We start from the raw sequence: 27816 nt of genomic DNA on the forward strand, positions 1-27816 counted from the left end.
CTGTTGGACAAGCCTTCAACCAAGCCGGACAGGACGACGTCGGCAGACCAACGCATGGCACGCCGACGACTGGGAGTGAGGTCACAATGAGTTCAGATACTTCTTCTATTGAACATTTTGAGAGGTACATGACCTCACTCAATCAAAATTATCATAGCTAATGGATCCAGAATTCTTGGGTGCGACCGAGCCATCATCCGACAACACATTGATGCTTATTACGACTACATCTACCCTGTTCCAGTCTTCAGCTTCCTGCATCGAGCAGAATTCTTGGGGCAGTACACGGCTGGTATTATTTCACCGGCGCTGCTTCTTGCCGTATGCTGTGTGTCGTCGCGCTTCCTTCCGTCTGCTAGGGAACGAGCCGGCATGATTAAATCATGGGTCGAGCAGGCTGAGAGGACCATATTCCAGAATATGGGAAAGATGAATGTTGCTGACATTCAAGCATTGATGTTTCTTGATCTGTATTGCATGTACAACCACCAGAACAGCAAGAGTTTCATCTATTTATCCTTGGCGGTCAGGGTGGCTTACTCTCTTAAGCTGCACAAAGAGAATAGTCAGCTACCATTCGTTGAACAAGAATCTCGACGGAGACTCTTGTGGTGCATGTTCATATTGGATAGACTCCATGCTGGGGGTGTTCCGGTAAGTCCACGCCCAGGACGTCAATCCTCAGTGTTGTCCGCTTGGGACTTTATACATGGGAAGAGGCTGGCGGCTTTCTCGCGACGTCACTCACCTGTTACTGGATTAGTGCTAATACCATCGCAGGAATACATCGTTTTGCCCGCGACCTCAATACACGTACAACTTCCGTGTCCAGAGCACTTTTTCCAGACTGGCACTGCTGTCGCGACACCGAACATCCATGACACCCAAGCGGACAAGTCCAAGCTGACACCTACGGCGTTTCTGCTGCGTATCTTCAACACTCGAAGCCATGTACTCCAGTAATACTACCCAAATACGGCCCTGTGTCGAGACTTTGCTGATGTGACAGGTATACGAAACAACTTCTGGACGCTTCGCATAGCCCAGAGACTTCTCTCGCACATTTCCAGATGCTTGAAAGAGAGCTTAGGGAGATACATGAGTCTTTACCTACAGAGCTTGTATTCAGCCCACGTGCCTATCAACTCCGGACGTTCTCCCCTGAGCGCACGACGTTCACTATTCTGCATCTTTACTTCCACCACTGTCATTGCGAACTCTATCGGTTGCTCAATCCAGGATACCGTGAGGCCCTTCCACAATCGGTCATTTACTCCAGTTCACCCGAATTCGTTGCATACGCGCAGTCGAAATGCCTCGAGCATGCAATCGCTATAGGCGAGATTGTTGCATCAACGTACGGCCTGGTGGAGATCGGCCCTTACGTCAGCGACGTATCTTGCTTCGTCATCTTGTATCAGGCCTCATGCGCCATACTCTACGCATGCCACCGTGACAGTCCTGCCTATGTCATGACAGTCAAAACCGCACGGCGATACCTAGTCGCTTTCATCGCCACACTGCAGAGTCTACTCTCGTACTTCCCAAAGCATGCCATATACGTCAAAGACATCCGCAATATGCTTCGTAGCATTGACGAACCGAACGTACCACTCCCAGCTCAGAAGGCGTCAAACGAGGTGGACTTTCGCGCACGCACAGTACCCAGTGAAGAGAATTCGGATGAGGACAACATGGTCAGCGAGATTGCGGGCTCTGCTTCTAATACCAAAGATGATGCAGCGCTATCTACGTCTCAAACATCCGAGGTACTCATTGGACCACTTCCGGGATTCGTGGATACGTCGCTTGAGACATCGTCCACCTTTGAAAGACACGATGATCTGTTTGCTGATTTGGAGACCTCTCAGTACGACATGGACCTTACAACGAATCTCGATCAGGGGTTGTTATGGGATTGGGCAGATGCTTTGGGATCAGGCTTTAGCATCTGAGTGGAGTTGCTGAAAGCTTGTCGCAAGCTGTAGGAGCACTCCAAGAATACGCAAGTCATTGGGTGACATGTATGCGCGCTGATTGATAAAACGCACTATGCAGCTTTCACCGGCGGTTCATACCTCAAACTCACTCACATCTGAAATTTCCACCGAATCAGTTGAAAATTACCGACTTCGCGAATCTTCCGCTCTGGACATAATGGAGAGTACAGGGTTGAGAGCGCAAGGGTGGTTGAAGCAAGTTGATGAAACTCACTAGTTCCTAAGAAGCTTCGTGTGGCTACAGACGACCTATATCAGTACCTATACGAGGCGGTTCGCTTGCTAGACGAAGATGAGCCTGAGCCACTCGACGTGGGTCTGTTACCAGCAAGCTCGGCCTCATCCTTTTTGCTCAGGACAACGCGTTCACACCACGAGCACCAGCTCCTCAGCTCACCCTTGACCTCGCGCTCAAGATATTGAATCGACTTGGTCTTCTCGTCTTCGTATAGCTTGACACATTCGCCAACGCGCACCTGTTTCTTATGTTTGACTTTTAGTACTCCGCCAATACCTTCAATCTCCTGAGTGAGGTAGCAAGAGCCCCTCCAGCGTTCGGGCGACTCTGGAGTCTGCGACCTCTCGATGGTATCCAAGAGGTCCTGCTCGCAGGTCTCGTGCTCGACAATCCTTGCGCCCAAGCAGGCACTGCCTCGCCCGCATTCCACACCCTCAATGCCCTCGCCAAAGCCAACGCCTAAGCCGCCCAGCATGCGAGTATACGTCGTGCGATAGCTCCAGCCACGGACATAGTGCGTGTCTGCGTTTCGCAAGTCCTTGCCACATGGCGCACAGAGCCAGACTACATTGTCGCAATTGCAGGGTATACGTTCGAAAGCTGGGGCGGTAAAGGCTCGCGGCTTGTCGCCATCGAAGAGCACTGGATGCGTGTCGGGGGAGCCAGGTGGCGACGACGACGATGACATTGACGACGAGCGCTGCTTCTGTGCAGCCATCAGCAGCGGGAGGGGCGCTTTTGCGCATGTTCGGCATAGTCGGCGATGGCGCGCGCGAAGTGTGGGCGTTGGTGGAGGTTTCATGGTGCAGTTCTGCGATGCCCGTTAGCCTCAAGCTTCTCCCTTTGCATCTGAACGTCATACCCGGCACACGACATCTCCACACCGCTGACAGTCGCCCACCATGTCGCGTGCGCACTTGGCGACGCGGCCAGTCGTCAGTCTGCTTTCCAGAGCCCGACCGTGTCGCCCTTGTTGGAGCCGCGGTTCCAGCTTCTCACCGAGTTCGTCGTCTTCATTCTCGCAATGAAGTGTGTGCTTGACGAGTTGGCTGCGGTACTCGAGGAGGTTGGCGCGGAACTGTCTGCACGTGCGCGAGAGGTCATGCAGCGTGTTGAGGTCGAGCTGGGCGGCGAGCTGGCTGACTATTCTGCATGGTCAATGTGGTTAGCATGCATCGGGGCGTGGAGTCAAGTCCATGCTATGGCTGGAGCTCACGAACGGATAGCAGCTCAGTGCCTGGCTGAATCCATTGATATTCGGGTTCGGCCTCTCGTCTGCCGCCGTCACGCTCCCTTTTGTCGGCGCTTCAAGAGAGTGATACAAGGGCCTAACATTAAACCGGCCAGAAGACGGGTGGGGGGTTTCTAACGAGGCCGCCTCATCGTCGTCCAGATCAACTAAAACCACCATCGTGGGCAGCCGCAGATGGAGTGTGCAGCATCGAAGCCACACAAGGCTTGAGTAGTTAAGAATGAGAGTGTTGATGGCGAGAGCGATGCCGGAGTCATGACGAGCTCGAGACACGCTCCGTCGCGTTGGTGGGGCGCTTGGCGTCACGCGGCTCTGCTTCCCTTCCGCAGGTACGCGTATGTCTTGTCCTCATCATGACAACCGCAACCGTGCTTCCTTGGAATTCACGAACCCAGCTGCATCGGGGGTACTGATTTGCTCACCCATATCCAAGACTTCACGTAAAGCGCTCCTGACTCGCTCGAGGGATGACGACAAGCCTTGCGTGGCTTCACTAGATGGCAAGTATTCATGAATGGGCAATATGTTGGTATAAAAACAGAGCTCTACTGCCCCAGCTTTGCTAACTCTACGACGAACCAAAGGTGAATTCGGGAATTTCAATGTCGGTAATCGTCCATGTCACACCACCGTCGCTTGTCGACATGTCGCCAGTGACACCCGGGGCTTTCCCCATGGTCTGGTCGTAATTTGGATCTGCCTTGTCCAGTGTGATCGTCGTGTCAATCCACTTGTGGGCCGCGACGGTACCACAGTCCTCCGCGGCGCACTCGACAGCGCTGCCCCATCCCATGGCCTGGCCGGATTCGGTCGACAGCGTAGACACTTGTCGGCCGTTGATTGAAACAAACTGTGTATAGTTGCCGGTTGCATCGTCAAACTTGTCTGTGATTCATCATCAGTGACTGAACAGCAGAACCCAAGACACTGTTAGCTACTTACAGTGCATTGTAATCTTGTCCGCCGCTTGCGCCTTCTCTCCTTTCGCTTGGATCGGCATCTGGGTAGTCGCAGATGTGCTCACGAGCGTGTAGGCGTAAATGTCCCAGTCAACTGCGTTGACATTGTCGTCTACGAGGACATTGTCCGCGATGGATTGGATCAGGTCACCATTCGAGGTGCCCATTCCAACCCATAGTGCGGTGATACCCGTTGATCCAGTTGGGGCCTTTGGGAGTACGAGTGTCGAGTTGGCTTCACGGATCCAAGAGCCAGCTCCAACGGGGCCAGTGCTAACGGATGGTCCGAATGCCGCCTCGACCGAAGATGTAAGCGCAGCAGCGGTGAGAGCAGAGAAAATTTGGCGTGAAGACGGCATCTTGGTTCGTTATTTGTAGCGAGTGACGTGTGGTGTGTTGTGGTCTTGCTTGGTGGAGTAGTGGTACTGATAGCAAGAGGGTGGTCGCCTTTGAAAGTCACGCATATTCAACCTTTTATGGGTTCAAACTGATTCTCAAAGATGGTGGAGGTGGAGATGGTACACAGGCCTCTTGTTCCTGTCATATGAAATCCATCGTACCCTCGAACACTGGTGCATTGCGCCTGACCAGACTCTGAACCCTCAGACCATTCTTCGAAACTCGAGCTCGGAGTATTCAGAAAATCTCCGATGCATCGATCGGGCTCGTATATGCTCACAGCGTCTCTACACGATCACGCATCGTCTTAGAGGTGGAAATTCTTGTGCAAGCTCACTCCAATCCTGGTATGAATGTCGCGTGTTTCACGACTGGGACTTGCTGTTGGTCTGTGGGAGTGGGTCGCTCGTTTCAACTACCAACGAGCCTTGTGTTGCGTCATAGCGAGAAACCATGCTTCGGTGCCCTCAATGGGGCTACAACCCGCCATCTAGAGGCGTACAGTCACGATCCTTTCCGTAAGCATCCTATCCTTCCCGTGGTTTCAGTCAACATGCCGGGTCTGGACTATAGCATCACAGGTTGGAACTCCATGTCTTCGCAGGAACTCGTAATCCGAAGGAGTCTCGATGTCTCGTATGCTTTTACGTTTTCCTGATTTTGGCGAGTCAGGGGTGTTTCGGTCTGATATAGATGAGCATTGCAGGTCGTAATCTATCTCTGTCAACGCTGGATTACCGAACTATCACACCACTCCCTTCAGAAGACTCTCTTGCCTTGATACATGCTGTGCAATGCGACTGAAGTATTCTTCAATTACGACAATCTAGCTGTTTGTATCCATAGCGTTGCGCAGTTTGATAGTGTGCTGCTGAATCTGCCCACAGAAGACCTGTCCATGTTCCTACCAAAAGTCAATCCGGCTCTTGAGATGCTCATCTTTCCGCAATCGAAGCTCAAACGGCGTCGTCTCTAATAGACACCGGTTCAGGATTGCCTAGGTCCATAATACCTATCTAGGTCTAAGCTCCGGCAACTGGGCACCATGGCGAGTGCGATACTGTTGCACTGAGAAGAGAACGAAAGGATCTGGATGCTACTCATTGGCCTGGCGATGTAACAGCAGATTGTTGACAGATGGAAACAAGAATAGTGCAAGCTGCGGGGCGAGGAGCGCCTGATCGCTGGCGCCTTGGCACGAATCGGGAAGAATGCGACGTGTCGGTACCTAGGTAGTTCCTACCTGTGATACCGCGGCGACCCAACGCTCTTCCAAAATCTAGCTATGTCGTTAGCTATGCCTGCACCAATATTGTTCCGGACTTCACAGCCACTGAGGCTGCGGTAGCTCGGCTTCGGCTCTCCGCGACGCTGACCGAATCAGGGTTCTGCGATACCTAATCACCAATGACGATACAGCCATCGCGCTCATCTCATCCAGCCCGGAAAAGAGCAGGAGATGTTGTCGCGAGAATCCTGCGATAGGATATACTGCGTTGTAGTACTAGTTTCGCGGGCTTGAGACCTGTTTTATCCATAGTTCGCAGCCTGTGTCCGAACGCTAATGCAACGACCCCATAAAGGCTGACGTGGCATGCAGCAGTCTCAACCAGGCGTAATCTCTTACATAAGTAGTGTGTGCGATACAGCAATGCGAATTGTTTAGTCTCTGCATCCTCCATCGGCTTACTCGTAGCGAGACCCTCAGGCCTCCATCAGCTTGCAGCCCGCCCCAAGCAGGTATTGACTACTGTTTTTATAAAGACCAGTCAGTGTCACTAGGAAAGCGTAGCAACAACATAGTTCGCTTTAACGACACATCACTTCAAACTCCAGCGACGTTTGAAAATTATGGCCACCTTCCTCCTCCGCGATATCCGCATCTTTACTGGCGAAGAAACCATCGATGAAGGGTTCATTCACGTCCAAAATGGCAAGATCAAGGCCCTCGGTCGGACAAGCGATGCGCCACTCGATCCAGTAAAAACCTACTCCAAACCAGGACATACCGTTCTTCCAGGGCTTATTGACTGTCACATCCATGCCGACAGGGCTGATCCTGAAGCCTTGCCTCAAGCTCTACGCTTTGGTGTGACTACCGTGTGCGACATGCACAACGAGTTGGAGAATGTACAACAGCTGAAGAAGCAGACCATGGAGCCCGATACCGCTTCGTACAAGACAGCTGGTCAGGCTGCTACTATTGAGAATGGGTGGCCTCTACCCGTCATCACAGCCCATGACAAGACTCCAGAGACGGCAGCGGCGATTGCGAAATGGCCAAAACTGACGGACCGGGACAGTGTGATCGAGTATCTGGACTGGACTGAGAGAGAGATGCAACCTGATTACATCAAACTCTTGCACGAGAGTGGCACCGTCATGGGTCAGAACTTTAACTGTCCTTCGGTTGAACTGCAAAGTACCATCATTGCAGAGGCCAAAAAGCGGGGATACTTGACTGTTGCGCATGCTCTATCCATGCAAGACACACTCGATGTTCTCAATGCAGGTGTCAACGGTCTCACACACACATTCCTCGACCAGCCGCCAACCCAAGAGCTAGTAGATGCGTACAAGAAGAACAACGCATGGGTCAACCCGACACTTGCTGCGGTAGGCAGTCTGACGACGGAAGGGAAAGAGTTGCAGCACCGATTCGCACATGATCCCAGGGTGAAAGGATTGATCAACGAAGACCGTGTAGGCAACATGTGCAAGTGTATGGGCTTTGCTGCCGAGAAGGGGAAAGTGGAGTACGCATATCAAAGTGTGAAAAGATTGAAGGAAGCGGGCATTGACATCTTGTGGTAAGCGAATCTTCTCAACATGAAAGCGAGGTCACTCACAAGATTTAGCGGGAGTGACGCCGCAGGTCCTGCAGTAGGGACGGCATTTGGCCTGTCGATGCACCACGAATTGTATCTCCTCGTAAACAAAGTTGAAATGACACCAGCAGAGGCTTTGCGCTCGGCCACAAGCCTGGTCGCGAAACGCTTCAAATTCACGGATCGTGGTCGACTGGCGGAGGGGCTGAACGCAGATCTGTTACTGGTGGAAGGAAACCCACTTGAAGACATTGATGCGACGCTGAATATTCGTGGTGTCTGGAGGGAGGGCAAGCTTTGTAGCACGTATGCCGCAAAGCTTGAAGCTGGTGTTGAGCCAACATCGGTTTGATTGGGCATACCGGCGGTGCTGTTGTTGCAGGGCATGATTGTATGCTACATCGTTGCTCTATAAATCAAGCTATACCTCGATGTATCTCAGTTCTGTCTCAGGGACCAAGCTACAAATGTGCTCTTTACATTATCCACGGCTCGGAGTGCAACGCCTAAACGTGCTTCGTAATCGACGCTCCCACACACCGCACAAACCTGGTGCGAAGCTTGGAAGGGCTTGAGCAGGTTGTTCAATCGACCATGTGGGATAATTTCCTAATATATGAGAGGAAAAGATGGAGCTGGTCCAGGAAATCGGGTTCGAAAGAAAAGCCACTCTACCATATATGAACTTGAGGCAGATATGTACTCGAACGCTACGAAAGGCGAAGATCAAACCTGTGGGATCGACACCTGAAATCATGCCCTGTAGAATGACGAACCCGGTACTTCTGCGGAACACAACCAAATAGTTTCTGCGATTAAGCGTTGTATTGTGTTCCGGTAAAGTCCAAGAGCATGCGAGTGCGAGGACCCCGAGGAGAACCGGCGCGACTAGCGTTGTTACTGTTTTTGGATTAGTCCCTGGGCAGCATGCTGTCTCCGGCAAGCCTTCTCCTGCGATTGTTATTCCTGCACCGAGCGTACGATAAACGCATTTTCCAATGTTACTATGCAAGAATACCGTAGTTCGACATGGTGGCTTCCTTCATCAGCAAAGCCGACAGATGAAGACTATTACAAATGTGCACAGCGCTGTGCAATTCTTACGCATTACTCATCTCGGTGCGCGAATGCTTACTACGTATGCCGAAGCAGCGAGCTGGGAACAACTGATGTTGCACATTTGAAATCTAGTGAACTGTGCATCTATGACCATAATCACTGAAATTGATTTATTAGATCAGACATTCCAGAATCATGGCGATACCACGGCATACTCATCGGACCTCCGTATACGCTCTCATATCCAGTACCCACTCCGATAAGCACTTGTGACGACGACGACTTCTTCATAAGGCCATCTTCCAGATACCAGGAGTGGTTTCTCGCAAATTCAAGATGCCTCACGCCACTGCTGACATCGAATATGTCCCGACCAACCTCCACACACATCCCAGACTGAAACCAAAATCGCAAAGTCGTGAGGCAAGATTCCTATCAATTCAGCTAGAAGGACACCAATCACACTACGAAAACTCGCAACTAGCGCAAACTATTCACCAGCATCTGTCAGCGATGTTGAAGAATGCCCAGAAACCGATTACGAAAGTTTTATCGCTTGGTCTGGGAAGTCTTGTAGTTGCCAAGGGGCAGTCAAGGAGGCTGAAGCAACTCACCATCTTGTTAGCAATCCGGGACACCCTGCGGCAAAAACTGGACATGCCGATACAAGTGTACGCCCAAGATCCAACATTCACGCGGAAAGATGAGTCGTTTTTGGAGAACTTGGGAATCCGTATCCTTCGAACACCGACCGGTTCGGAGCTTGGCGAGGCCTCGACTGTTCTCGATACTTCAACGTTAGTGTATTCGCCATTCCTAACTCTGGAAGCGTATGGACAGCTGCTAGGGGAGGGAGGGTCTGTACAGTATCTGTTTGGGGATGACTTCGATGCGTTATTACGCAAATGGCCAAAACAGAGTGCCGAGCAAGTGGAGGTGGAAGAGGTAGCGAAGAATGGACTAGTCGGGTATCGGAGAAGACCCGTCGTTGGTGAAGGTTTCTGGACGGCGGAAGACGGCACGTTTCCCATGGCCATGTATGAGAAGTTAGAGAGGAGTAGAAGGAGAAAGCAGAACGCAAATCTATGAAAAGAGACTATTCGTTAGATTACTTGTGATACGGCTTCGTTGCGAAGTCTTGCCAAACTGCGGATTCATCCGCTCCTCCACACACGGGGCTGACGCTTCATCTCCTGTGACATTTGTGACGAGTTTTTGATCAAACGCCTGGACAATGCCTGGACGATGCCCTTGGTGGATCGACTTGAACAGTATATCAAGATGGTAAAAAAGCCTGCAACGAGAAGCATCGCACAGACTTTGCGTTGGGTCATCAAACGAATCCAGAGAGGAAGAGACGTGATTGCGAGGTGCAGGCGTAGTCGGTTTACTAAAGAGCGTCATGCGATTGTAATTTCGGTGGCACGCAAGTCGGTCGTAGCCTGGAATTTGTTCGAGTTGGGGCGGGGTGTCTTTTACAGAAAAGCCTTAGAATGCTTATGCCGTAGGACGAAGTCCCATCCATAGCATGACGTGCCTGATGCCGCAATGCGGCCACTACCTTGTACTTCCCATTACCACTATGTGTTTGGTGCCAAACTTTAGACTTGTGGATTGAATCCACTTCAGTTGAGTCATAGCGACATTGTCGACTTTTCTTGCTTTTGCGAGCTGATATCATCGATATGTGATCTTGCCCGGCAATGGTCCGGCTGGCTGCGACTCTATGGCATCCGCCTCGACAGGCCCTGGGACGTCCTGATGTGTTTGCCCAAACACGACAGGTTGTGGCTTCGCATAGTGCTGCCTCGTTTCCTGCGCGAAACCTGTGTGTATGTCTTCGGTGCTCTCGATGGTGCTGTCCTGTCTGCTCACAACACCATGGTCTCCTAATGCGACGGGGTCTGTGCCGTCCCAGCCCATGCTTCTCATCTTGTCCGTTTTCTCAATGACCTTCCTGCAGACATCGCGATGGGCTTCCTCCATCTTGCCCTTGACAAACGGCATCAGCCACCATGCGCAGCTGACTTGTACGTCTTCTACAAGCACCCACTGCGCGTCGCCCACGCCCATGCCCTCGCCTTCGACTTCGCTGCCCGCCTCGCCGTTTGCGACGACTCTGAACTCGGCTTTGACTATGACGCCCGCCGCTGCGTCAGCGCGCGTCTTTATGCCCTGCCTCGTGTTCTGAAAACAACTGGGGAAAGTAATGTACTTCTTCCCATACTGGCCGATGCCGGGAAACCAGGTGATGCACTCGGTGACGTGGTATGTCGTGATGGGGTATTGGTCGGGCGGGTACCAGTACGTGTCTTTGAGCGTCGAGGGGGCGGTGCTGGGCGCTTTCTCGTGCCCGCAGGTAAGGGCTTGGAGCGTGAGGGCAGTCTCGTGGTCGTGCAACGCGGCGATGACCCAGGCGGGGGACATGTGAGGTGGGATGTGGTGCGCGACGTGCAGGTTGTGTTTTGCGCTCATCGTGGAAGCGCGTTTCTCGAGACGTGACGAGGGCGCTGTTGAGAGGGTACCTAGGGAGATGACGATTATCGACTACAGCTACCACGTGCTACACAAGCGGGGTATCAATGTCTTCACAGCATGTCCAAGGGAGTATTCAAACGGGAGAACGTGTACGAGTCCCGAGGCTGCAGGGCGAGGAGCTGATGCATATTGCGTTGCTGACTGAGGCGCTACTATCTTCAGCTCTGCAACTGAAACAAAAGCATGCGTGTGACGCGACAAGCATGGCCCAGCGGTAAATGTCATCATCGTGCCGCGCCACCCCACATATGGCAAAGATCCATGTTCAAGCTCATCATCTTTCAAAAGTCGACTACGTGAACAGACGGTAATATCAGGACGCACCCGTGCACAGAAAGTACGCTTAGACACCTCCGCCGCCCCGCCGCCCTTGATCGCCTAGATAGTATACCGGAACCCAGCCTGCCCTTCATTCTCGTCCATAGGCTCCCCATTGGCTCTCTGTCGATCAACCACCCTGTTCCTCTTCACAAAATACGTAGTGGTGCAGCACAGCACCACCAGCATGTAGATTTGAAGAGCAGTCGTCACCCAAAAACCAGTAATATATGTGGGCGCCTCCGCTTGCTTGAACGTCGTCGACGCGAGGATACCACCAATCGCACCGAAGCCAATCTGCAGAGCGCTTCCAACGGACCGCTTACTTTGGCCTCGAATATTGTTGCTTTGGTACGCGAGGATAGCCGGGACGTTGCCCTGGCAGCCGCATACTCCGAGGAATGTGCCAAAGTACCTCACTCCATTGTTTTCGGCGTATGCAACTATCATGAGACCGATAATGGCAAGGACCGATTGAGCTGCGATGATGGGAGCGCGCACACGATACTTGTCCCCTAGCCATGCGAATCCGAAAGCTGTGAACATAGCGAACAGAGCGGGAGGCGCAGCAAGAGCGTTGGCTTGCCCAGAAGAGTAGCCCATGCCGAGGAGAATTACGGGGAGGAAGTAACTGAAGGCGTAGACGGGCATGGTTGTCGACATGAACAATGTAGCATAGGCCCACAGCTTCAAGTCGTTGAGATGATGGAGGAACTTGGCCCAGGTTAGAGGATCCGCTATCGAGTCGCCACGATCGTCTTCAATACGCTGCATGATGACAGCGGCCTCGGCCGAGTTGAGGAACCCTTTCCTTTCGGCTTTGTCGGGGAAATCCAAGATGATGAACCAGGCTGCGATTGCCACAAGACAGGTGATGATGCCCTCGATGATGAATATCCTAACATGTGGGTATACAAAGTCAGTACATTTCTCACATATAGTTCTCAAAGGATATCTGTTACCATCTCCAGCCTCGAATGCCGCCAACGCCTTCCATTTGCATGAGCCCGTATGCAAGAATGCTTGCGAGGCCACCGATACCGACCGAGAAGAGATAAAAGCCACCTAATCTGCATGTTTCGTAAGCCGCTGCTACCATGATATGGGTCGATGAGTTTCGCATACCGCTTTTGTGTTTCATACCGACGATACCAGCAGGTGATGAGATATACACAACCGGGGAAGAAGCCCGCCTCGAACGCTCCGAGTAGTACACGGCATATGGCGAGTGTAATCCAACTCTCCACAAAGCCCTGTCCTATCATGACAGCACCCCACGACAGAGCGATAAAGGCCAGCCAGTTGGCGCTCCCAACTTTCCGAAGGACCATGTTAGACGGAAGTTCGAGTAAAAAGTACAAGGGAAAGAAGAGGACCAAGACAATGGTATATCTGTCACCGATCTGGAGGTTAAGATCCACCCCCATGCCAGCAACCCGCGCATTGGAAATCTGTCAATTCTCTTTCTTAGCAAAGCTTCCCTAGGAATAGGTACTAGGAAGGGATGCAAACTCACGTTTGTGCGATCTATAAGCGCGATAGAGTAGAGTGCACCCAAGATTGGTAGAAGCCTCCGATCGACCTTGCGGATCAACGCCCTCTCCTCGATCTGATCGTAAGCATAATCCGCGGCATTGCTGTCTGTGGCTGGCGGGCTGTACGCTTCCTTGCGAACAGCGTCTTGTTTGTACTCGTCATCGCTATTCATGATGGGTAAAAGAGTACTGATTTACTGTCTCCTCGAGAAGGATTAAAAAGAAAGGAGGAGATCGTCGCGGGCAAGCGGGTATTTGTACATCATTCCCACAACCATGCATCCACTTATAGTGATTAGAAGATGACGCCTACCCAGGCAAATTCCGAGTTCCAAGCAGAGCGCTGTCTACATAGGTCTAGAGGCTCCGTCGCTGGGCATGCCATGTGTTCCATTCGATAGATGGTATCGCTAACGTATATGGAGCTTATTGATCCTTCCGTAGGTCAGGTATAGATCCATAGGGGTCAGATAGACGAGGATCATGGTTCACTGAGATCTTCACCACGCTATCAGAAGACCTGGACCTCGAACAAAGAAGCTTGGACAAGGAGCAAAGTCCTGGATGGGATATTGCTCCTTGTGCCAATGAACCCCGGAGTGCCAACGTTGTCTTACGTTGCGGAGGCCGCTGTCACGCCGAGGTGCCAACGCCGACAATTGGCCAATGATAACAGTATAAGAAATTGAACGCAGATCCAAGGTCCAACAAAAACACCGAGCAAGTCCGCGCTCAGCCTGCCTGGGCGTGCAACGGCGGGTTGGCCATTTTGCGGGGTTATTCTTGGGCCGCCTCGAGACTCTTAGCCATGTGGAGGGGTTTCCAAGCTCACGTTTGGGCGAGTGCCGGCGGTGAAACTATAGGATGACAGCTCTAGTAATTTACCTAGGTACATTAGGAAGATAAGGTCATACCTAGGTAGGTAAGGAATTGTTGACAGCTAGTCAGGGAGTAGGCGCGAACCATGACTTCGCTGAACGTCTTGATTTGACTGTCTCCAGTTCTGTTTCAACGACATTGAATGCTTGCATGGGTGACGCGGCATGAGCGGAGAGGAAGGACGCGGTTGGGGTATGCGCAACGCGGGGGACTAGCGGCACTGGCGTCTTGGCGTGGAAGCCCCGGATGCGAGAGGAGGTGCTGACTGTTCACTTGTGTACACTGTCATCACTTACGGGCCGTCACTTATCAACATCGCAAAGCGCTTGTGCTATTCCATCTCCGCGGTTGCGCATTGCGTTGTCACGAGCTTCCACAACGCATTCTGAAGCCAGCACAAGCCTGTCTTAGATGGTTTTGTTCTACCACTTGCATCCGTACCTAGGTAGTAATCGAAAGACCTCAATGCTGATGATCAAACAGCCTTGGAACAACACTTGCATTCCCCAATTCCTTTCTCCGTGTCAAGCCGTCATACTGGACACTTCCAGCGCACGGCAGCGTGTCGTTACGTAGAAGGGTTGCCACGATCGGTACTCACGAACACGACCAGTACAGCAGCGAACCTGATAATGTCAGTCGACCGCCACTTGGTCAGAATCATAATACGTACGCGGACGTCACAGCAAATACCTCTGCTCGCTTGGCATCGGCAAAGAACGTCAAACAGAAGCTCATTCCCACATTGAAGGCTGCGATTGTCCACAGTTTCGCTTTCAATGACTCAAGCTGGATCAAGACAAGAATAGATGCAATAGGTAGCATGGCTGCGATCATAGAAGTGACCCAAAGTGTAATCTTCACCACGGTACTATCGTAGTACACCTTTCGACCTAGATGTTGATCTCCTTTGGTGAAGAGACCCATGCCGTACTTGAAGAGGTGTATTGCGCGCTCAGAAACCATACGAGAAAACTTGTCTGGAATGTCGCGCGGATGGATGCCGATAATGTCAGGAGAGTGGCTATCGGGAGAGTAGTTGCCAGCATTGTCAATTTTACCCCATATATCTGCATCTACGCCGGTCAAATGTCCAGAAGCCATATCTACGCTTCGCAAAAAGCCTTGGAGATCATGGAGATCAAAACGATCAGGCGCTTTCAACTGATGAAGAGTCGAGGTTTGGATGAGAGCTTTGTCTGATGTTGCACAATATCAGCAAGGGTTTCATGTACCGCATGTTATCGTACTCACTGTACTGGTTCAACTTCTTGTGCATCGTCGCAATCAGTCTGCATTGCTCTGACTGCTCTCCGTACGGCTCCTCCAACATGCACTGGTAATCAGTCGCGTACTGCGATCTTTTGCCGACAGTACTCTTCTTGTCCTGCTGCTCGAGATAATGTAACTGCTTTTCCAATATACACAGCTCGGCCTGGAGATACAACAAGCGTCTTGCATTGAGTCCGTCAAATCGACGGTATATTCCGGTTTCAGGCTTTAATGATATGCGTTCGGATAAACGTGGATAACCGACGGGGTGGTGCATCCAAGCGGCCAGGTAACTTGGAGCTTTCGTGGAATCTCTTCCGGTCTTGCCGGCGGCCTTTTCCAGCATGTCGGTAGTTCTTCAGGAAACTCTGGAACCTTGGAATGCGGAATAGAGGGCATGCTGACGCCTAGCAGCGTGTGGAAAGCCCTGCTTTAATAATTGTCCTCGACTTGCACAACGGCGTACCTTGTTACAATTACACTGCGTTCTGTGACACTTTCTATGTAAAGCTTCTCCAGCAAGTTGTTGCGCGCCAAGCCCAAGTTGTACCACAGCGGTGGTTGTTTGCTACAAATCGACAAGTCACAAGCATAGTGTAACCCTGGTCTGCGGCTGGAGCATGGCGCTTACTTTTTTTCCATCTGCCGCCAGAATGTAAAGTATACCCCGAATGTGTAATCATGAATGCAAGTCGCCTTTGAATCATGCCTTAATCCGCTACTACCTAGGTACCTTGTAGAGGAACAGCGTGACCTGCGTTATTCAGCGACTTCGTCAATCTACACGCTTAGATCGGTCAGTTTCAGGACATGTCCAGATCTCCCTGGATATCAATCGCATTCCCGGCTCCTCTCGAGAATCAATTCTCACTTCCTTGCACGCTCATGAAAATCTTAGCTCTGTCTTCTTTGTCTCTGAGTCTCAAGGCTAGGATAGGCATTTCTGATATCGTTTTAGGCGAGGTCCAAGATGACGAAGCAGTAAGAGCATGGCTGTATGTACCTAGGTAGTATGGATCTAACAGGAACACGTTTGAAGTCAACGAGGTTACGCATCAACATACAACTCGTGACCTACCTATGTTATAGAACTCGCTACAAACTCATGACCACGTCTGGAAGATGTGCGTGTGAGAGTGCTGTCATCTGATGGTGTTTAGAGAGCAAGCAGACGGGGTATATAATGCCCCATAGCGGTTCCTGAATATCTGATACCAAATCTATCGGATAGCCGGAATCGAGATCTTGCTAGCGATGACATCGCCTAGTCCAAAGAAAGGAACCCTGAAGAGCGTATTACCGAAAGGAAGTAAAGTCGGTTCTCGTCAGCCCCCTGACAAACCGGACACACGTCAAAATCTCCAACAGACTAACGAATTGACGGAAGAAGAGGCAGAAAAGCGACGGCGTGTTAGGGAACTCCCATATGGCTGGATCTGCGGCGGCATTCCACCCCCACCCGACAGCATTCCACCCACACATGGTCCTTGCCATGTCAGTGAACGTAATGATAACCGTCCCCTGAACGCACCATGTGTCGGCCGGAATTGTCCGCACAATCGATGCATAAAATGTCGTAGAGTGCGTATCCTTGGCTTAGGTGATAGAGATCTTGTGGATTACATCGGGAATAGAGTCGAGTGTGGTTGGTTCCACACCCAATGTAGAAAGTACCATCAGGATATGGACTCAGATAAGCACTGTACGAGTTGCTTAAACTTGGATCACATAGAGTTTGAGTACGTATGTGTGTTGGGGCCTCGCGTAAGCTAGACTATTAGGAGAGAGGAAAATGAGTGGACGTTATCAGCCATGGATACGACTGTGAGGAGCGGTACTGGATGCTCGGCTTTTACAAAGATAAGCTGACTCTAAGAAAACATGTCTTCATTGAAGCATATGGCAGTTTGTATGATCTTGTGTTGCAATTCCCACATTGTCCTGGAACGTTGTTTTCCAAGCTTGTGACAGTGACATCCTTTGGCCCATCATCTAACGCTTGATCAATGGACATTAATTATACAGCAGCGGACCCAATCAGTCATCAGTATCTTTCACAAACTACAACACTCCGCACTGAAGCCCTATATATGTCCTCACTTTATCGACTCATTTTGTGTGTACGTGATGCGACGCTTCGACTACCACGAGAGTAGGTATCCTTTAATCGAGATACAGAAGCCGCCTTGAACGTTGTAATGTACCTTGAGAGTTAAGACCCTCTGTTTTTACCGCATTGATCTTCTCTAAACCCTAACACGTTCTTTTGTATCTCCAGGCTTCTTTGTAGCAGAGCACTTTTCGGTTTTGGTTCACACGCGTCAGTTGAAGAATTCTGAAGGAGATGAAGTCCGCTTAAGATCAGCAAACTCTCAAGAAGGGAGCATAGGATTACAAAAGGGCGCACAAAATACCTACAACGCAAGAGCTGACCAGAGATAACAGGGCCTCCTCCATCTACAATCCCAGGCACAAGAAGATGTTTATGTTGCTATGATACCCCGAAAGCTATATTTTGACCCAATCGCTGCTATCCAGCAATAGCTATGCCGCGCTTGATCTGCCTTGCTTTACCCGATATTGAAAAGTACTGCTGATAGTTTGCGTAGTGACGCTCACCCGGTCTGCCAGCTGGATCGTGGCTCTATACATACAGTACCCTCACTATTCAGGTCTGAAAACAACCTAGAGATAGATGGCGGAAGAAGATCTGATCGCTTATGTAAAGCTCCAAGTGATGATGGAGATTAAACGTGATGTACACCATCGATTTGTGTAATCCTGCAGTTCCTTCATTGGGAAGTTGACAAACTTCCAGGGTGAGCCGTGGCATATACATCGGAATCTAGGAATGTTGCGGATACCTCGACTAGGTGCAGCAGCAAGGCACTGTTACAGGGGTAGATACTAGAGACCCAGCGGAGAGCGGTTCGGTTCAATGCAGCATAAGCGTGAGCTGGGTTGAGTTGAAGTCGTTGATCTTTTCGGTTAGGTTCGCGCCGGCCGGTTGAATAAGAAAGTATATATTACTATCAATAAATCCAAAGACCATGTCAAATGGCCTATTGTCCACAATATCCTTCTTTGAATTAATCAACACCCGAGGAACCAAGTAATCATCCCCGTTGATGTTTGATCTGTTCAGAAGATCTCTTGGTCATCATACGCCCTTACACTCTCCAGGCGTTCTCTAACCTTTTTCGGATCCTTACAAACATGTTTACTGTCCCAACCGTCACTGCCACCATTGTGATCGGGAAACGTCGTCTCCAACCCTTCAAGGGCCATATCTGCGCTACACATGATAGCTTGGCGCATGTAGTCGAAGCAGTGGATCATGTGCCAGTGATGGTCTTCTTCGAGCTCGTGACCCGAAGTCATGCCGGAGTAGACTGCGACGACAGCGTAAAGGCAATGAAGCTGGTGAGTCATTGATGTCGTGAAGACAGTGGCGTTAGGCCAGACGATAGGAGTGGGAAGATCGTGGTAGTTCTCTGGGTCAGGAACGCTCTGGAAACCCATGCCGACTGCGATGGTTGTTAGTGAAAGCTTTGAGAAGTCGGGTGCTAGGGGAGTTGTACCAGGCAAGAGTTCGTTCCATGCTCGAAGTACTTCAGGCTTGAAGAACTCTGATGTGTTATAGGGTGCGAACGTCTGATTTATCTCGAACTTGGTAATCTGCGTTGGGACTGCATGTCTGTTAGTCCAAGTGCGAAGGTCGATTGAACAGCAAGGCTTACTGTGTGGGGACCATCCGGTGATATCGCCACCAACATCGTTCGCGCTTGTTGAACGAGCCTGCCATCGTGTTGAGTCAAGCATGCCTTGGTCTCTAGCCAGCAGCCCAATGATCACGAGCTGTAGTCCTATGACCAATATCCATCGCATTGCTGCTATTAGTGGCGGACACATTATCCTTCTTCTTGACGACGATGCTCTGCTGTGGTAATCGCCTGCTGCCCATTGCTTCTCTCCCCCAACCAAAGATTCGACCTCAGTTGATGAGTCGTCATCATGGCGATGATCTTGCGAAGGTACATCTGCGTAGTGGTGTTGTGGCTCCATCATGTCGCCCAGTAAGTTGGCCACGCCAGATCAATCGTGAATATGGAAACCGGGAACGAAAATGAGCGCAGCTGAGGAGCCAAAGGCAGCGGCGGCCTTCGTACAGATGTACTTTGTATGTCAAACATGCTGGCCCACACCGAAACGTTGAGGCTGTGGTTCCTGGTCAGAGCTGCCATCGCCACTCATGATAGACGCCAGCGACAGCTCGATGGGTAGTTCTAAGCGTGAGGTGAGGACAATGAAACGGAGTTCTGGATACGCGATACGTGGGCTATGCCAAGTTTCGTTAGACTGCTGGGGTGAAACCGAGGATGAATCGCCAAGAGTATGAAGCCATCTCGTCGTGCGCCTCAAGCGAGGATAGCGTGAAACCCAATGCAAACATCGAGCCCCAATGTTTGCATGTCGTCGGATGCACACGATGATGCTTTATATATTCTTGGAGCTTATTGCCGGCAAGCTGTCTCCTTATCTCGAGAGAGTAAATGGGCTCAGTACTAATGGTAACATGCAATACTGGATTTATCACTTCTGAAAGAGACAGATTATCTGTGCGATCGACAGGCACAGAAACAAGATATGATAGGGCTTGCAACGAAGCGCAGCATGATCTGAGGTAGCTACAAGAGCTAGGAAACAAAAGAGAAAAAGTTGAGAGGCGTAGATGATGCGAATGGAGGGAGGAGGAACGATTTGCAATATCGTTATTTGAGATAGGCTACTGTGTGTTGGTGCGGCGGACTATGCCATACCCGAACTATAATGCGTGGATTAGACCCGAACATCGATCAACCTCCGGTCGCGCGGCATGACAGCTGTAGCCATGTGATGTCTTGTGGGACTTCACAGTAGGTGTCTACAACGTCTCCTTCGATTCCACAGCGCTGGTAGCCAGTCTGAGTGAACCCAACGACACCAACATGTGCGCAGTGTCGCACCTGCCTGCGCGCATCCGTCGTGTTCTACAATAGGATTGTCAACTAAACTGGTAAGTATAGGAATGGGCAATCTAGACTTACGAAACAGACATTGGGCGAAGTCCAGGAAGGAGTAACCCGTTGTACTCAGCCTTGGCATGTAAACCACATAGTAACATACAACGCAACAGAGTGTGGCAAGGATTATCCAGATGTATGAATATGGCTTGCCTGTTGCGCATGTAGAGGCCAACTCTACCAAGTGGGCGGCGTTGAAGATGGCGAGTCTGTCGGGGGTCGTGGTCTCTGAGAAGCACGGCGACTCATCGCTTGACACACAGGTCGCTCCTGATGACCCATTTCTCGCCGCTGGTGACCTCACGTCCCTCATGCAGCATGCAGTCTGCGCCATGTCGATGCAGCAGCGCAAGCCCGACTTCAAGGTCGACAACGAGAGGCTCAGGCGGTGGATCCCGGCTCTTCTTTTTAGGCGGGTCTGGGTAGAAGACCGTCTCTCCGCCTATGCAGCCTGTTGCAGGAGAGGTGAGATATATTAACAAGGTCCAGGTGGTGCGCGCTGGCACCGGCGGCGAGCCGGAGGGTTGAATCGTTATGTTATTGGACTCGTCATCTGACTCTGTTAGCATTCAAGTCATGACTGTCCGATGGCAGCGAACGGGTCGTTCGGTAGGGATGATGTACAGTGCTGGTCGAAGAACTGGCCCCGAGAGTACCTGTAGATGCGAATGTTGGGGTTGAGGCCGAGCACCTCGCCGCGCCACAGCACTTTCCGCTCTTCGACAGTGAGACCAAGCGCGCCTTCCTCAACATGCCCGCTGACCAGCCTGCTTAGCCCCGTCTGGCTCCACAGCCGTTGAGCGAAGGCGGCATCATCGATCTGGAAGCGGTCGTTCACTCGCACCGCGTCCCCCTTCTTGGGCTTTCCAGGCGTAGTCGTCAGTGGCAGTGATGCCAGGAAGGAGACGTACGTCCTGCAGAGCGACGCCGTGAAGAAGTTGGGGATGGTGACAATCTGCTTGGGAAGCACCTCGTGCAGGGCAAGGTCCTCGTCTGGCACGAGAGGAGTGAAGGGCGGCCAGTTGTACGACTGCCCCGCTGGTCCAGGCGAGGGCGCTGGCCGGCTGGATGCGCCTTGCTGGGCCTTCTTCTTGGGCGCCATGCAATGGACGATTACCAGTAGCTGATGGGTGATCCAAATGTCTTGATGCAGTGCGGCTGTGATTGGTGGTGTCGGGGTCGCGCTGCTGGGTGAAAGTTTGGGTGGCTCGCTCTTTCCCTACCAAAGAGCGGCGAAGAGTGACAAAGGGCGCCTTCACCTGGGAGGAGTGGTCCTCTTGTTGCACTCTTTTCTCTTCACGATCCCGCCTGCGCCGTTACCTCTGTCACCTCGGACTAGGCCTGCTGCTCTTGCTGCCACCGGAATCCAATGTGCCGACGATGAATCCAACAAATGGAAGCTCAGAGGGCGATGCGTCTCCGGGCCCGTTCACGGTAGTAGGTATCCTGGATGCACACTCAATGTCCCTCTCCCAAGCATCAAGTTTGTCTTTGTCATCGGCGGCGGGCTGTGATGCGGACATGGACGGCCAAGACGCACGTGCAGCAGGATTAGGCCCGGCGCAAGCCTCTCAGGGGCAGCATCGACCGACATCCTCCGAAGACACGAACCGACTGCGACAGCACGACCAAGGCCCTCTGCAGCTCCAAGACAGCCCAGACAGAAGCTCCCCCGCCTCCTCCGCACCCGCCATCTCTCGTATGTATTGCGCGACACCGCGACGCGGTTTGCTGGGCGAAAAACAAGCGCGCCGCTAACCACCTGCAGCGGACGGCATCCTTGACCACGATTTCCTCCACCTCTACTTCCCTTTCCCACTCTACTACGCACTTCCCGACGAAGATGGCGGCGGCAGCATGGCCGTAGCCCCTTCTAACGAGCTTTTACACAATGTCACCTCCGAACATGACACCCCCGACGCCCTTGTCTCGCCTGCCCCCGATCAGCGCATTCCCGACATGGCAGCCGCGACCAGCGATGCGTCGGCCATGCCAGCCCTCGGCGGCGGGAACCCATCTGCCGACCCCAACATGATGGACACAACCCTCACCAACCGACTGCCGCTGCTCGACACACCCATCGACTTTGCGCAGTCCAACAACCTAAATGGCGCCGACGTGACCGGCATGCCCATGGACATGACATCCGCCTTCCCACCCATGAATGCCTTCATGCCGCCCACGACCAATGAGCGCCTCACGGCTTTTGCGCGTCTGCGCTTCGACGACGGCTCCTACTACATGCACACCTATCAGATTACCCTAGGCCGAAATCTCGACCTCGCGCACAGAGACATGAAGCGCCTCATCAAGGCCGGGGCTCTGAATGCAAACGGCCACGCACACGTCGATCGCGAACACATGGCCGGCATGGACGAGGCCAACGGCAACAAGGACAAAAAGAAGAAGAAACACAAAAAGGGTGGCGCCCGTAGTGTCATCTCCGAGAAGGGCGGCATCCTTAGCGCACCCATCGAGTCAATGCCCATCGAGTACCAGCAGCGTCGCCAGAGCAATGCGTCGCACTCTCTCAGCTCAAATTCACATCCCACCGGCGAATCCGGCGAGGAAAAGCCTGCCGAGCGCGCGCCGCAGGACCTGATCATGCAGGCCTTTCCCGAAGTACCTGCCCAATTCGACGGCCACGTCCCTGAAGACCCCAACGACTGTCCATTCGTACCTATACATCCTCAGCAAATCGTAGCCAGGACAGGGTCGTTGGGTCCCAAAGGCATATCCCGCGAACATGCCAAGATTTTCTTCGACTTTGACGCAGGTCACTTCTGCATCCATGTCCTGGGTAACAATGGTCTGCATCACGAGGGAGAATTCTACCCCAAGGGCGAGACTGTGCCTTTGGATCATGGCGATCACTTGCAGCTGGGTGCTGTCAACATACACTTCTTCCTCCCAGACGTCGCGCTTACAGAGCAGCAACGCCATCGCCAGGAGTCTGGATCGCGCCCTATGAGTTTCTCTTTCGAAAACGGGAACGGCCAGTTGGAAAGCGACGAGCATGTCAGTTCGGAAAGCGAAGACCAGCAGAGCGTCAATCCGCGCCATGTCTACTACCACCATCCTGTCACTGACAGCGACGACGACGACGGAGTCGCTGATGAAGAAATGGACGACTACGAGGAGCCTGCTCCCAAACCGCGACAGAAGACAAGTCTCAAGCTCAAAATCAAGAATCTGCCTCCCGCTCCTTCGAAGGAAAGCAAGAAAGCGCATAAGAGGAAGCACCAGCAGCGCGAACTCACGCCTGAAGAGCCGCCAACAAAGAAGGTTAAGCTCAAAGTCAAGGACACTGCCAAGCTCAAGGAAGCGACTCGTGAATCTGCGAAGGAGCCAAAGGTCCAGAAGGAGCGCAAAGAGCCCAAGGAACCAAAGGAATCCAAAGAGAAGGAAGCAGCACATAGTGAGCCCAAGGAACCCAAAGAAACCAAGGAGCCGAAAGACAAGGGCAAAGCACCAGCCAAGACTACCGCAAAGGCACCTATCAAAGACGAGACGCCAGCCGAGGAGCCCGTTAAAGATATTCCCATGGCTCCAAAGCCCGAGCAGCCAAGCAAGCCCCCACCGAACGATAGTCCGCCCTTACTACGCAAACCTCACGAAGGCGAACTCGAAGCCGGAGACATCGATGGCCTCATCACAGAGGAGATGGCTATCCAGCACAATTTACCACGGAATCTTATCGGTCATGTCGTCGAGAAGCGCAAAGGACCAGGCAGACCTCCCAAGGATGGCATCATGTCAAAGCGCCAGCGTTCGCAGCTCATCAAGCAGGCTAAGGATATTGAGAGGGCAAGAGCCGCTGGCATCGATCCAGCTGACATTCCGATTCCCACCATCAAGCCGAAAGCACCCAAACGCAAAGAATCGAATGCTGGTGACGGCGAAGATGATGGAGTCATGGAGACAACAGAGCAGGGCGATGGTAGCTTGTCCAGTCTCCAGAAACAAGCGAAGCCCATTAGGCCACCTCGGACTCCTTCACCCGAGATGCGCATTGAAGACTACACAGAAGAACAACTGCAGCGCCCGACGGCCAACTATGTTGTATTGATCCACGAGGCAATTTCGTCTTCTCCCACTGGCCAGATGAACCTCCAATCCATCTATACTTACATCGAGCGCAAGTATCCCTGGTACAAGTTCAAGACTACTACGAGCGGTTGGCAGTCTAGCGTACGTCACAACCTTGGTCAGCACGACGCTTTCATGAAAGGTGATAAGGAGGGTAAAGGCTACCTCTGGAGAATCAATCCTGAAGTGTCAATCGAGAAGGAACGCAGGAAGAGGCAAGCCAGTCCTCCACTCAGTAACGCTCCGCGACAGTACTACCAACCGCCGAACGGATATCAGCCCTATCCTCAGCCTGGATACCCGTATCATCCGGGCATGCCTCATGCGATGCCGCAGCCACCGCCTCCACGCCTGCCACCTAGTCTTGCGCAGCCTCGCTTACCACCTAGTATGGCTCGCAATGAGAGTAATTCAGCTGCGTCAAACACATCCCAAAACGCACCCCATCCATCGCCTTATGCGTCTCCCTGGGCTGGCGGTGGTAACACAGCTGGGAGTCCGCCAGCGCCCAACCCTCCTCGACCGTATCCGCAGCCTAACCCGCAGGCGTCGCCAGCTTCTTCGGCAGCCGGTTCGAGCGGCCAGTATGGCGTTCTCTATCCCACAGCTGCTCCACAGCAATCGCCATACAGCCAACCTCCGGCACCCAGCCCCTACGGTGGTCCATATGCCAACACGGGCGCAAGCCCGTATGGCCCTGGTCCGCCTCGCCCCTATGCGGCATACCCGCCACAAAACCAGCAATCGAATGCTCCTTCGGCATCACCTTACGGCCCGCCTCCGTCTCAGGCGCCCTCACAACCAGCGCCACCCAATGACGCTTCGGCACCGCATCCGTCTGGACGTTACCCAATTGGAGTTCACCCAGACCTCATCCGTCAGCTCGAAGCGTACCGTGACGTTTACCTTGACAAGAGGCCAGGCCCCGAGGAGCAGAAGAAAGTGGACAATGCTATAAGGGCTTGCGTAGATAGGACTGTACCTGAGTCGACTTTGACGGACCAAGAGAGAAAATTGCTCATATCCATCTGCGGCGTGGAGAGCATCAACAAACATGTTAAGAGGGCACCTGATGTCAAAGACGAAGATGAAGCGAGTACTGCAGCAGCGTTTGCGGCAGCGGGCGCGGCCGCAAATACGATGGCTCAGCAATACCCACCAGCACCACAGTCTGCAAATCCGACAGGCACCGCGTCCCCAGCACCGACACGTGAGAACAGCGAACCGCAGAAGTTCACGCCAAACATGACTGGTGCATCACCAGCTCCTCCCATGGCACCTTCACATCGTCCGAGCGTCGAGCCCATCACGCCTGTCCCCGGTTCGCCAGCAGTTCAAAATGGCACCCCGCTGCGGCGTCCAATGACCGAGTTGACCGTAGACAGCACACCCGGCGCAGGGGAAGCCAAGAAGACGGAGAGCAGTCAAGATGCATCGAAGAAAGCTGAATAGCGTTCAGTCTTGCAGCGCTTTTTCTATTCTTAACACTCTCGTTTTCAAAAGTTCCTCGCCGGGCCTCTACCGATGCGTGTCGCTTGTTTCTCTCCCCTCTACTCGGCGTACCAGGCCTGTTTGGAGCTAGCTAGCATTTGAGTTTGGCGTTTTAGGCGGAAGCATTTTGGCTTTGCCAAACATTGATACCCTTGACAGCGTAGCTTGGTTGGGGGTTCCATCAAAAGTGAAGTTTCGCGTAGGTTTCTACGTCGAATATGGGATATATGCTTCATGGTATACATGACTCTTTCGGTAGATTGATGACAGCGACTAGCAGCGGTAGCGTCGCGTCGGCTATAAAAATGATATACAATTCTGTAGACTTTGGTTGCCTCGTTGGTATGTGATGTGTTGATACAGAGCAGCTCTACCTAACTCGGCGATAATTTTCCACTGTAGCATACAAAGCGCCATTGTTTCGATCTCGACGCGCGTTCAGAAGCACATTTACCAGGGCACTTATTGATGCCTGATCTGACAATCTGCTGCCTGGTTGAGTACCTTTACAGTCAGAAACGTGGCGCACAGCACACGGCTGCAACTGATGGAAGAATGAAAGATTATACGTAACAACATAAACGGGCCGAACGGTAAAGAGTCTGGTATTGCCTGCGTATCTCATTGGTAAAGTAGGTGCCTCGACACAAATCCAAAGCCCAAATGCTGCGATTATATATAGGAAAGAAGAAGCTAAAGCCCAAAATGCAGCCTCTGCTGTTGTCGCCATACGCCTGAAACCCCCGCCACTCGGCCTCGCTACGCCCAGTTGATAGCAATAGGTTCAGCCGCCACCGCAGCTTACATGGCCATCTCGGCTTGTAGCTTCCGCAGCTCCTCCTCTTCATCGTCCTCTTCAACCCGCTGCGGTGCCTTGGGGTTGGTATTCGGTGCTTGTGGTAGCTTCTGTGACGATGGGGCGTCGTGGATAGGCACGTTGCCGGTGTTGAGCATCTGCTCGTCGAGCTTCTCTTGTTGCAGCTCTGCAAGTTCCTCATCCAGTTCGTCTTCGTCGATGCCGTTGGAGGCGACGCCCGAGGTGATGGCTTCGCTGATCTCTTCGCCGATGGCGTGTTGCTCGCGGAGGTCCTCCCTGTGCGCATGATTAGCAGGCTACTCGGCGAGTTTTGTCTTGAGCAGGAGATGTACATGACGTTGTCGACCTTGTCGATGGTCAGACCGGCATGTATCTGCTTCATGGCGGTTCCTGCATTCTTCATGGCATCCAGCGTCTCCTTGTTGATGTTGGCCGTCTCAATGGAGTAAATCTCCCTCTCTAGCGTCATGATCTGTGAGCTGGTCTGCTCGAGCGAATGCTCAAACTGCTTCTTTCGCCGTAACGCCGATTTGGCAGCTGCAACAGGCGTTAGCGACAACAGGGGCAGGCGGAATGCATGCCAACTTGCCTTGCTTGTTGGTCGAAACGTGTTTCCGCGCCAGCGCATCTTGCTCGTCCATCTGGTTTTGCAGGTGCTTCTCCCGCTTGTTCAGCATCTCGAGTTGGCCGCGAAGCTGGAGGATGGCCTTCTTGGGCGCCTCCTTCTTCGCCTGGCCACCGCCAAACCAGCCCAGGCCCCAGCCGCTCATGTTGAGGTAGTTCTGGGCGTCTTCAGTTAGCAACTCTCGTTCGCTTAGCGCTATCGCAAGCCGATGCAGCTGGCCCGAAGCCTATCAAAGCGTGGGTTGGCGGGGCTGCGGGGGAGCGGTGCGTGGTTCGCACGTACGTTGTGGGAATTCGGGAGGGGTATCTGAGTTGCGGTCGGCGAGAAGAGTTCGCAGAGGTTGGTGTTGTTGGAGCGGCGGCGTTGGAGTGACTGGAGGGTGCCTGGCTGGTCATGAATCGGGCCTGGATGCACGAGGGTATGATGTCGTCCGCGCTAGCCATGGCACGTGCAT

General features: G+C 52.4%; 10 protein-coding genes across 10 annotated transcripts; 2 read left to right on the plus strand and 8 right to left on the minus strand.

The window, feature by feature from the left end:
* Nucleotides 1-1097: 1097 nt before the first annotated feature.
* On the minus strand, nt 1098-3716 carry ACET3X_009153 (uncharacterized protein). Its single transcript, XM_069455316.1, has 3 exons — nt 3459-3716; nt 3101-3386; nt 1098-3049 (listed from the first exon to the last, which is right to left on the minus strand). Exons 1-3 carry the CDS (start codon nt 3647-3649, stop codon nt 2255-2257), a joined length of 1272 nt encoding a protein of 423 aa, XP_069303230.1. The 5' UTR covers nt 3650-3716; the 3' UTR covers nt 1098-2254.
* Nucleotides 3717-4058: 342 nt separating this feature from the next.
* ACET3X_009154 (uncharacterized protein) lies at nt 4059-4808 on the minus strand (the record flags this gene model as incomplete). Its single annotated transcript, XM_069455317.1, has 2 exons — nt 4059-4375; nt 4433-4808. The coding sequence occupies 2 exons, from the start codon at nt 4806-4808 to the stop codon at nt 4059-4061; spliced, it is 693 nt and encodes a 230-aa protein (XP_069303231.1).
* A 1715-nt stretch (nt 4809-6523) lies between these two features.
* ACET3X_009155 (uncharacterized protein) lies at nt 6524-8102 on the plus strand. Its single transcript, XM_069455318.1, has 2 exons — nt 6524-7658; nt 7707-8102. The coding sequence occupies exons 1-2, from the start codon at nt 6700-6702 to the stop codon at nt 8026-8028; spliced, it is 1281 nt and encodes a 426-aa protein (XP_069303232.1). The 5' UTR covers nt 6524-6699; the 3' UTR covers nt 8029-8102.
* Nucleotides 8103-10412: 2310 nt separating this feature from the next.
* On the minus strand, nt 10413-11210 carry ACET3X_009156 (uncharacterized protein; the record flags this gene model as incomplete). The annotated part of the gene is made up of 1 exon (XM_069455319.1): nt 10413-11210. One exon carries the CDS (start codon nt 11208-11210, stop codon nt 10413-10415), a length of 798 nt encoding a protein of 265 aa, XP_069303233.1.
* A 441-nt stretch (nt 11211-11651) lies between these two features.
* Nucleotides 11652-13299, minus strand: ACET3X_009157 (uncharacterized protein; the record flags this gene model as incomplete). Its single annotated transcript, XM_069455320.1, has 4 exons — nt 11652-12489; nt 12554-12661; nt 12717-13042; nt 13108-13299. 4 exons carry the CDS (start codon nt 13297-13299, stop codon nt 11652-11654), a joined length of 1464 nt encoding a protein of 487 aa, XP_069303234.1.
* Nucleotides 13300-14573: 1274 nt separating this feature from the next.
* On the minus strand, nt 14574-15623 carry ACET3X_009158 (uncharacterized protein; the record flags this gene model as incomplete). Its single annotated transcript, XM_069455321.1, has 3 exons — nt 14574-14631; nt 14679-15204; nt 15260-15623. The coding sequence occupies 3 exons, from the start codon at nt 15621-15623 to the stop codon at nt 14574-14576; spliced, it is 948 nt and encodes a 315-aa protein (XP_069303235.1).
* A 2714-nt stretch (nt 15624-18337) lies between these two features.
* On the minus strand, nt 18338-19395 carry ACET3X_009159 (uncharacterized protein). Its single transcript, XM_069455322.1, has 3 exons — nt 19018-19395; nt 18859-18966; nt 18338-18804 (listed from the first exon to the last, which is right to left on the minus strand). Exons 1-3 carry the CDS (start codon nt 19343-19345, stop codon nt 18419-18421), a joined length of 822 nt encoding a protein of 273 aa, XP_069303236.1. The 5' UTR covers nt 19346-19395; the 3' UTR covers nt 18338-18418.
* Nucleotides 19396-20585: 1190 nt separating this feature from the next.
* Nucleotides 20586-21442, minus strand: ACET3X_009160 (uncharacterized protein; the record flags this gene model as incomplete). The annotated part of the gene is made up of 2 exons (XM_069455323.1): nt 20586-20893; nt 20965-21442. 2 exons carry the CDS (start codon nt 21440-21442, stop codon nt 20586-20588), a joined length of 786 nt encoding a protein of 261 aa, XP_069303237.1.
* Nucleotides 21443-21720: 278 nt separating this feature from the next.
* ACET3X_009161 (uncharacterized protein) lies at nt 21721-25881 on the plus strand (the record flags this gene model as incomplete). The annotated part of the gene is made up of 2 exons (XM_069455325.1): nt 21721-22039; nt 22109-25881. 2 exons carry the CDS (start codon nt 21721-21723, stop codon nt 25879-25881), a joined length of 4092 nt encoding a protein of 1363 aa, XP_069303238.1.
* Nucleotides 25882-26721: 840 nt separating this feature from the next.
* On the minus strand, nt 26722-27507 carry ACET3X_009162 (uncharacterized protein; the record flags this gene model as incomplete). Its single annotated transcript, XM_069455326.1, has 3 exons — nt 26722-27013; nt 27070-27274; nt 27327-27507. 3 exons carry the CDS (start codon nt 27505-27507, stop codon nt 26722-26724), a joined length of 678 nt encoding a protein of 225 aa, XP_069303239.1.
* Between the last annotated feature and the right edge of the window lie 309 nt (nt 27508-27816).

This window comes from Alternaria dauci, chromosome 9 (assembly GCF_042100115.1).
Source record: "Alternaria dauci strain A2016 chromosome 9, whole genome shotgun sequence".
Lineage (NCBI taxonomy): Eukaryota > Fungi > Ascomycota > Dothideomycetes > Pleosporales > Pleosporaceae > Alternaria > Alternaria dauci.